This window comes from Brachyistius frenatus, unplaced genomic scaffold (genome assembly GCF_029030835.1).
Source record: "Brachyistius frenatus isolate BFR_SWC_R1_liver_20210118 unplaced genomic scaffold, ASM2903083v1 Contig_53, whole genome shotgun sequence".
NCBI classification, from domain to species: domain Eukaryota; kingdom Metazoa; phylum Chordata; class Actinopteri; family Embiotocidae; genus Brachyistius; species Brachyistius frenatus.
In genome coordinates, this window is record NW_027210652.1 from 2,637,501 (window position 1) to 2,647,500 (window position 10,000).

General features: G+C 46.3%; 2 protein-coding genes across 3 annotated transcripts in view; one reads left to right on the forward strand and one right to left on the reverse strand.

Moving 5' to 3' along the window:
• The window catches only part of notum1b (notum, palmitoleoyl-protein carboxylesterase b), a 7,158-nt gene extending 7,136 nt beyond the window's left edge, over positions 1-22 (reverse strand). Inside the window, exon 1 of the mRNA XM_069705048.1 lies at positions 1-22. This exon is cut by the window's left edge and continues 648 nt beyond it. The gene's annotated coding sequence lies outside the window, so the exon portion shown is untranslated.
• Positions 23-4,749: 4,727 nt separating this feature from the next.
• aspscr1 (ASPSCR1 tether for SLC2A4, UBX domain containing) overlaps positions 4,750-10,000 on the forward strand; it is a 15,778-nt gene continuing 10,527 nt past the window's right edge. For both annotated transcript variants that reach the window (XM_069705049.1, XM_069705050.1), the window contains exons 1-7: positions 4,750-4,851; positions 5,118-5,173; positions 5,520-5,634; positions 7,570-7,670; positions 8,640-8,691; positions 8,846-8,919; positions 9,058-9,607. In XM_069705049.1, the coding sequence (XP_069561150.1) occupies positions 4,762-4,851; positions 5,118-5,173; positions 5,520-5,634; positions 7,570-7,670; positions 8,640-8,691; positions 8,846-8,919; positions 9,058-9,607 (1,038 nt within the window). In that variant the 5' untranslated portion in view covers positions 4,750-4,761. The remainder of the gene's footprint in view (positions 4,852-5,117; positions 5,174-5,519; positions 5,635-7,569; positions 7,671-8,639; positions 8,692-8,845; positions 8,920-9,057; positions 9,608-10,000) is intronic.

Here is a 10,000-nt window from a genome sequence, read left to right on the forward strand (position 1 = left end):
AATGAAGGCTCTTTCAGATCAGGTTCGCTGGCGACCTGTTCCCTCTCGGTTCAGGTCCTCACGAGCTGCGGGCGAAGAGGGAATTTATTTGAAGTACTCCCCTCCTCCCCCGCCCCCTCCCTGCCCCAGTGCTTCTCACTCCCGCGGGCCAATCGTTATTATCGTTGGCTGATGCTCCTCGCGGGGCGTCGGTCTCACACCAAGAGTGCGCGTATGCCTGGCACGCCCCCTCAGCCGGTTCACTCACACACTAGGTGCCTTTGATGTCGTGTCATCATATGACCACGCTGCCTTTGAAGTGTCTTTGATTGAACGTGCATGTGTGAGGGGGAAATGGCAGTCGGACAGGCCGTTCTGCTGCGGAGTCAACAGGAACACGTCTCAGTGGACGCACGTGGTTTCTTCCTTTTGGATGTTCTGAAAAAGGAAACATTTGAATTTTGTTTGTGGCTGCAGATCATTTGATCTCATTAGAGGCGATAAGGTCACTGGTGGCCTTTAAATCATGACTCTGGTAGACACAGGAATATGAAGTATATCTCTCACCAACTCACACTGATTCATAAATCAACAGTTTTTACTAGAACTGATAGTAAAAAGAAACTTGAGCTGTTGTATGATTTTAGAGTGATATGAGACAGATATTAACTTTGAGATCTTCTGTTTTCTACTTTATGAGCTTTAGTTCACCAGGTGGATGAGCCACAATATATTTGTCCTCACCAGCAGCAGCTCTGCATGACTTGCAGCAGGATTTCCACCACGAGCCTGTACATCTAAATACAGGACTTTAAAAGCTTGCAGAGTATTTTGTGGCAGATATAATTTGAGGAGAATCTTTCCTTCAAAACCAGTTTGGTGAGTTCATGCTGTCGTTACATGAAGTTTTCTGATTTCATGTTTAACTGTGTGTGTCTGATACCTGATGTTTTCACCCCGAGAAGAGCTGCTCTCTAAAGGTTGGAGCGAGGACGCTTCAGTGTTTTTCCTCCTCAGGTTCACACATATCGCGTTACTATCAATGTGAGCAAAGGCTTTGGTTTCAACTTGTTTCAACCACAGATGATAATTGCTTCTGGTTATAACTTTTCCTTTGAAAACAACCATTTTCTTTCAGTGTTACTTTGACTCGTGTTTTCCTCAGAAATATGTCTGGTCTGGTTTAAGCACCTTGATCGGAGAAATCATCTCATTACTCTTTCACATCCACTCAAATTTAAATCCCTTCACCAGATCATTTGACCTTTAACATTCGGCAACATATACTGTTATTAAATCTATGTTTTCTGACTTTGAAAGGTGTTTTATGAGGAAGTAAACCCTGTTTTCCAACAAGTGTATCTGTTTGTTATTTTCACCATGTAAAACCAGCTACAGATGCCTTCATGAGTTTGAGCTGCATCCAGGCAGTTTGGAAGTTTCCAACCCGCTGAGTGAGGAAGGAAACTGATTGTTTGTTTGTTTGTTCAGATGGTGGCAATTTCCCTCCAGAACTGAGAACTGCATTCACGTCTCGCTCTCAGCCAGGTGGACGGTGTCCCTGAATGCTGCTGCAGTGGTCGGTCAGTCGGTTGTTTGTTCAGTCGGTCGGTCGGTTGTTTGTTCAGTCGGTCGGACGGTCGTTTGTTCTGTTGATCGGTCGGTCGGTCATTTGTTCGGTCGGTCGGTTGTTTGTTCAGTCGGTCGGTCGGTCGTTTGTTCAATCGGTCGGTCGGTCATTTGTTCAGTCGGTCGGTCGGTCGGTCGTTTGTTCAGTCGGTCGGACGGTCGTTTGTTCTGTTGGTCGGTCGGACGGTCGTTTGTTCTGTTGGTCGGTCGGTTGGTCGGTCGGACGGTCATTTGTTCAGTCGGTCGGTCGGTCGTTTGTTCAGTCGGTCGGTCGGTCGTTTGTTCTGTCGGTCGGTCGGTCGTTTGTTCTGTCGGTCGGTCGGTCGTTTGTTCTGTCGGTCGGTCGGTCGGTCGGTCGGTCGTTTGTTCAGTCGGTCGGACGGTCGTTTGTTCTGTTGATCGGTCGGTCGGTCATTTGTTCGGTCGGTCGGTTGTTTGTTCAGTCGGTCGGTCGGTCGTTTGTTCAATCGGTCGGTCGGTCATTTGTTCAGTCGGTCGGTCGGTCGTTTGTTCAGTCGGTCGGACGGTCGTTTGTTCTGTTGGTCGGTCGGACGGTCGTTTGTTCTGTTGGTCGGTCGGTTGGTCGGTCGGACGGTCATTTGTTCAGTCGGTCGGTCGGTCGTTTGTTCAGTCGGTCGGTCGGTCGTTTGTTCAGTCGGTCGGTCGGTCGTTTGTTCTGTCGGTCGGTCGGTCGTTTGTTCTGTCGGTCGGTCGGTCGGTCGGTCGGTCGTTTGTTCAGTCGGTCGGTCGGTCGTTTGTTCTGTCGGTCGGTCGGTCGTTTGTTCAGTCGGTCGGTCGGTCGTTTGTTCAGTCGGTCGGTCGGTCATTTGTTCTGTCGGTCGGTCGGACGGTCGTTTGTTCAGTCGGTCGGTCGGTCGTTTGTTCTGTCGGTCGGTCGGTCGTTTGTTCAGTCGGTCGGTCGGTCGTTTGTTCAGTCGGTCAGTCGGTCATTTGTTCTGTCGGTCGGTCGGTCGTTTGTTCTGTCAGTCGGTCGGACGGTCGTTTGTTCTGTTGGTCGGTCAGTCGGTCGGTCGGACGGTCGTTTGTTCTGTCGGTCGGTCGTTTGTTCAGTCTGTCGGTCAGTCGGTCGTTTGTTCGGTCGGTCGGTCGGTCGGTTGCTCAGTCTGTCGGTCGATTGGTCATTTGTTCGGTCGGTTGTTTGTTCAGTCTGTCGGTCAGTCGGTCGTTTGTTATGTCGGTCGGTCGTTTGTTTTGTCAGTTGGTCGGTCGGTCGGTCGGACAGTCGTTTGTTCTGTCAGTCGGTCGGTCGGTCGGTCGTTTGTTCTGTTGGTCGGTCAGTCGGACGGTCGTTTGTTCTGTCAGTTGGTCGGTCGGTCGTTTGTTCTGTTGGTTGTTTGTTCAGTCTGTTGGTCGGTCGGTCGTTTGTTCAGTCAGTCGGTCGTTTGTTCAGTCTGTCGGTCGGTCGGTTATTTGTTCAGTCTGTCTGTCGGTCGGTCGGTCGGTCGGTCGGTCGGTCGTTTGTTCAGTCTGTCGGTCGGTCGGTCGGTCGGTCGTTTGTTCAGTCTGTCGGTCGTTTGTTCTGTTGGTTGTTTGTTCAGTCTGTTGGTCGGTCGGTCGTTTGTTTTGACAGTCAGTCGGTCGTTTGTTCAGTCGGTCGGTCGGTCGGTCGGTCGGTCGTTTGTTCAGTCTGTCGGTCAGTCGGTCATTTGGTCGTTTGGTCAGTCGGTTGTTTGTTTGGTCGGTCAGTTGGTCGTTTGTTCGGTCGGTCGGTCGGTCAGTTGGTCGTTTGTTCGGTCAGTTGATCATTTGTTCGGTCAGTCGGTCGGTTGGACGGTCGAGTGGCCTCTGATGCTCTGGCCTCACACCTCTCCATCTGTTGACACCACGTGTCATGTTGTCCTTCCAGTCTGCTTCCAGCTTTGTTCCAGTTTGATCCTTTGAGAGAAAACATCCTTGATTCTGTTCGTATCTGTTGAGCTGCATGTGGAACGTACAGTCGTCCATATGGGGAGCAGATTGTCTCTGTGGCACTTTAGAGACAGGATCTCATTCACTGCAGACAAAATGTGTCGACAGACTGTTTTATTTATGATGGTTAAAGTCAGAGGAAGAACAATGATCTGAGTAGAGTTTTGGATACAAAGAATAAAAACAGACTTTAAGATCTGACCAAACAAAAAGTTGTTTTCAGGATAATTATTCAAATTCACATAAAAAAAATGTTGTTGATGTTAAGAGTTAGTCATATTTATAAGACAAAAGACAAAATTCTCACATTTTGACATAGACTGAAGCACTCTTTACAAAAAAGTCATTTTCAACCAGATCAAATGTTTTTTCAATGGACTTGTTCAATAAATTTGTGATTATAATGTTAAACGTGTATTTTACTGTTTGTGTCAATATTCAAATTCTTTGTGTTACTAGTGAGGGATTTCACAAGCAGTCACTATAGTCTATATAGTCAATATATTATTATGATATATATAATATTTAAAGAGCCAAAAGTGTATCATTCGGCCGGTATTTGGGCCATTCCAGAGGAAATAGTCCAGAAATATTAATATGAAAAAAGACTTTATCTGGTGTGCTATAAGTTTGTATTCGGGTATTTGTATTGTGAACTTTAGTTTACATGTATAACGCGAATCTGAAACAGTGAAATTCAAAATGGCGGACTTCCTGTTGAGTTGATGTAATGGTGCATGTAGGTAAATGTAGTAGCCCGGGCATCTCTTTAGGGGGCGCTAGCGAGCAATTAGGCCACGCCCACTCGTGACTCCACTAGAATACAACATTTTTGTTTGTACCAATTTTTATGAGTTTAAAAATATGATAAAACTGCCAAAAATGCAGTTCTTTGTGGAGAAAAATAAGGAACGAGAATAATAATTGCTTGAATAACAATAGGGCTTTCACACCTTCGGTGGTCGGACCCTAATTAGTTTTGAGAATGAAGTCTCAGCTCCATCTCAGTGAGCCAGTCTTCACACTACGAAGCATCTGCCATGGAAGCCATTCATTTCAATTATTATTTATTTTTTGAATGTCACTTTCATTTATTTAAAATTCACTTCCCCTGTAAATATCTCTAATATTTTGGTGAGCTGACCCTTTAAATGATGGTTTGTATCTTCACGCGCCGAGTCAATAAAGTTTCTTCAAACAAACAGCGTGACGTCACGAAGCACAATGGCTTTCAGCGGCACAGCTGTAACGGTTCTCACTCCAAACGGGAGAAGACAGACCGTTAAAGTGTCTCCAAACACGCCGTTGTTGCAGGTGAGTTGTGTTTAAGGGCCGTTTCGTGTTTTCCGACATGAGAGGTTCATTTAATTGAGTTCGTTTTGTCCGTGAACCGGAGCGGACTGCTGCCCGGAGTTAGCCTGCTCGGCTAACACTCGTTAGCCGGTGACAGATCAGTTTTTTTCGTGCGCAGGAAGTCTCATGAGGTCATTAAAAATGTGTATGAGGTGACGTCATGAATTCATGAGGTGACGACATGAATTCATTAAATATGTGTCGTGATCCCCCCCCCCCCCCCCCAGGTGCTGGAGGACGTCTGCCAGAAGCACGGCTTTAACCCGGACCAGCACGGTTTGAAGTGAGTACCGGCTGGATGACGACATGATTTATTGATCGGTGATCGGAAGCAGCACGAGGCCGTTTAACAGCTGAATGAAGTCTTTATTCGGTTTCCTGCTGTTCGTGTCGTCAGAGGTTTGATGAGTTTTATTTCCGCGTCAGTGAATCTGATCAGATGAATTAATCCGATCTGCTGGATCGATGAGATAAAACCAGGATTTCACCTCTCAACCTCAGCTGAACAAAAGAAAACAAACCTTAAATTATGTATTTACATATTTTAAATGATAGAAGTCAGCAGCTCTTAAGACATATTTTGTCAAATATATATTTTTTTATTTCCCATCATCCTCTACTGCCGACAGGTTTCAGAGGACGGTTGTCGACCTGACGTTGCCATGGAGATTTGCCAACCTGCCCAACAATGCGAAATTGGAAATAGTGACGAGTTCAAGGAAACAAGGTGTAGCTGACAGCCAGGTGAGTGACAACAACAACAACAACAATTTGTGTCTGAGAGTAAGAAGTGTTAAATTAAGATAGCTGACGTCGTCGTACAGGTTTACCTGAGACGTGGTTATGAGGTTACCTGTGGAGAATCTACCTGGTGCTCACTTAGCTTTAAACATGTGGAATCAATATTATATGTGCTTGTTTTAGTAGGATTTCTAAAGCAGCAACACGTCATCGGGACGGTGAATGTTAATACGAACGGACACGAGTGTCAGATTAAATGAAAAACAATATAATATATAATAAAACATTATAATGAGTCCCAGTGGTCAGCTGGTCAGCAGAGGAACAGCTGGTCAGCAGAGGAACAGCTGGTCAGCAGAGGAACAGCTGGTCAGCAGAGGAACAGCTGGTCGTAGATTCTCAGAGTTGACTGGAGGGATGAACGCAATTATAAGATATCGGTTTGTGCATCGCTCCCCACCTCCGACACCACCTATTCCACCTAAACCTCCACCTCTGACACCACCTACTCCACCTCCACCACCTACTCCACTTCCACCACCTCCTGCACCACCACCTGCTCCATTACCTGCACCACCTACTCCACCACCTCCTCCACCTACTCGTCAGGTTGGACTGCTTATATTCCCCCAAAATTTTACACAAAATGTTATGAATCTCAGCTGCAGAGTGAAATCTCTCGAACCAACGGTCACAAAAACCTGTGTGAGACAGATGCTGTTTGAATCGAGCGACGTTACTACTGAAGGGCGTAGCGTCCGTCTGCTCCGTGCACGACACCGTGCTGCACCACGTTCACGCACAACAGGAACCGACCTTTTGATCCACCCTCGTATTCACGTCTCAGTTTCGTCTCATATGAACCTGTTATGACGATATTGTCTATTTGTAATTTTATTTGGGGAAAAAACGAGCTTCATACTATGATTTTTTAAAAATGATTTCTATATTTCTGTCAGGACATGTGTGTTTTTCTGTCGGTACCTGGATGAGTCATCCGTGTGTTCTCACCCTCTGATTTGCATCCAGAAACACGTTGTTGGAGCTGAGCTGGAGTTTCCAGTGACATCATGGCCTCGTAATCTAAGCAGTAAAATCACGGCTGTGTTTGATCTGCTGTTTTACTTCATTTGATGGATGGTTGACTGTTGATACCTCACAGACTTTACACACACGCACACACACACACACGCACTCACACACACTCACACACACACACTCACACACACACACACTCACACACACACACACACACACACACACACACACACACACACACACACACACACACACACACACACACACACCTGGTGGCCCGGTGTGTTGCGTGTCCGGTCCTCCTTTCATCTCTCCCGGTGCGCCGACGTTCAGCGCTCTCTGTGCTGCATGACGTTGTGGTGAGTGAACGTAAACCAGTGGAGTGGAAGAACGACCGATCGGTGTTGTGACTCCTCGTCAGACGGAGGCGGACCATCATCTGAGCCTGATCACATTCGATTATCACACAATTATCTTCCTGCGAAGTGACGACGAATGAAGAACTGACAAACGGCCACCGAGGCAGATTTTAATATTTAATGCGATGACTTTCCTTTTCTGCATTTAATGGAATTTCTAACGTGGATTCCTACGATGTGACCTGCTGGAGGTTAAAATGAGGATCATGCATCCACTTATTAGTGTTTAAAATAATGTGAAATTGTTAAATCATTTAAGAAAATACTTCAAAGTGTTTAATCTGCCTGTTTAATGCCCATTTAAAGTTTGTAAGTTTCTTCATCATGTCCAGCTGATTTAGACAGCAGCTGAGGAGGAGGAGGAGCTGATCACCGTTCCTGCATCATGTTTCTGTGTTTATCGTGTAAAGAGCATTCGTGGTCTTTAACATATGGTTGAACTCCACCTGAACTCCACCTGTGTTCCCGCGCTGTCATACAGGTGAGGATCGCTCTCCAGATGGAGGACGGCTCTCGGCTTCAGGGTTCCTTCTCCTGCGGACAGAGTCTGTGGGAGCTGATCACACATTTCCCTGAGATCAGGTGGGTGTACACACACACACACACACACACACACACACACACACACACACTGTGTGTGTGTGTGTGTGTGTGTGAAGCGAACTGAACCATTTTGAGGAAATTTTTTTGCATTCTCGCGCGTCTGTTTGAGGGTTCTGACCTGGTTTGATGGTTCATGTTTGAATGAAGTTGGACTCGTACGTAGAGTTGAGATGACAGACAGGACTGGAAGAAATGGAAGGAGAAAATCAGACATAAGCCAAAGTAAAACTGAAATGAAAAAGTCTAAAAAAAACATCAATATTAGTTACAAACCTTTTAGTTTGACTTGTATTCAAAGTAAAATGAACAATGAGCTTTTTATTGTGTTCTGTAAAGTGAAGGTGGTCATTGGAGGAATGAACGCAGCCAAGATCACATCCTGTCTTCTCACCACTCAGCTTTCACACAGATCTCTCACGCACGCACGCACGCACGCACGCACGCACGCACGCACACACACACACACACACACACACACACACACACACACACACACACACACAGCTGTTACTCAGTAGTTCCAGCTGTGCGGTCCCAGGTGCTCGAGCCTCCGTCCAGCCCTCATCTCATCTCTATTAAATGACATCACTGCATCTCCTGATCTCTTTCCAAGGAAGTTATGCTTCCATGAAATGAATATTAGCGCCGCACCGATGTTAAAAAAAATAAAAAGCTCTGGGAATGTTGTGAAGCTGAGGGGGAAGCTTTGATTTTCAGATTCGAGGCGAACAATAGTAAAACATTTATGGTTCAATTAGTTTCTACACGGGATTGTGCACACATGGTTTACACATGCAGACTGTGTGCCACTGCGTTGCGTGAGGTTTTAAAATCAAAGAAAAGCCACTTCTGGGTTTTGTTTTTGTCACAGTTTAAGCAAATAAAAATCCTTCGCCCATAATTTGAATCTGGCTTTTTCTTCTTCTCCGTGTCACCACTTTCCTCCAGCCTGTCGGAGCTGTCGGGATCCACTCCTGTGTGTGTTTACATGAGAGATGAGGTACGTAATGTTCCTTTAACTCTCCCTTTCTCAGGACATGAAAGTCAGTTTTATGGTAACACAGCTGTGTGTGTGTGTGTGTGTGTGTGTGTGTGTGTGTGTGTGTGTGTGTGTGTGTGTGTGTGTGTGTGTGTGTGTGTGTGTGTGTGTGTAGGTCAGTGGGGAAGAAGCACTAAAGAGCGCCTCTCTGAAGTCTCTGGGTCTTACAGGAGGAAGTGCCATTGTCAGGTCGGCCGCTGGTTCTTCAACTATTGTGTCATTGTGATTTTTAATATTTATTCATACAAAAACAACACAAAGATTACTTAGTAGTTTGAGAGTTGATCCTTATAGTAACTTTTTGTAATTCTCACAATTGTGTTGAAGGTTTTTACTCAAAAAAGACAAATCGCCAGGAGAGGAAGATGAAAAGGAAACAGCTGCTATGCCAACCTCACCTGTTGCTATGGAAACCTCGCCGAGGCCATCCCCTCAGCCCGATCCCGCTCCATCGTTTCCCCACGTGTCAACAACAGCCATGCCAATTAAAAATTCTGTCCCCAACAGGGCAGTGGAAACCCAACCTGCTCCAACTCCCGCCGCGGCCACAAGCACACTTCCTGTTCGAAAGGAAGACGCCCCGAACCCCCAAGATGCAATTCGGCCTGAAGCCCCTCCCACTGGAAGCCAGACACTAGAGGAGGATGGAGAGGAAGCAGGGCCTTCAGGACTAAACTGTCAGGCATCTTCTTCCTCCTCCTCCGCCCCCTCGGCTCCTTTTATTCCTTTCTCCGGAGGTGGTCAGCGCCTCGGGGGTCCAGGGGGAGAAGCAGTCGCACGCTCGCTATCTTCATCTTCATCGCTGTCAGCTCTGACCGGCGCCGTCGAGTCACCCAAAGCCAAGAAAGCCAAATCCAGCCACAGTGCCGGCACCCAGGTGAGCCACAACGCTGTGACAAGCTCAAATGAAGAGAGTCATAAAGTCTTATTTCAGGATGATCAAAGCTTAGTTCTGGTCCAAGAAGAATAAACCTGCCAGCAACAGAAAACAGGCTCAACACACTTTAAGTTTGACCAGCTGTCATGGAACTGAAGATGTTTAAACTTCCATTTTATGAGTACTTTAAGGACTCCCTTCTCGTCTTCGTTGGCACCAACAACGATGATCTGCTGTTTTCTAATGAAGAACATCTGCAGAACGTCCACTACATGGATCTTGTTTTTCCAGTAACTTTTAACCTCCGATTGCCAAAGCGGAGAAGAAAACGTTCTGAAAAGCTCGTGATCGATATATCAACATCTCCAAAACATCTTTGAAGTGAAACTGGGT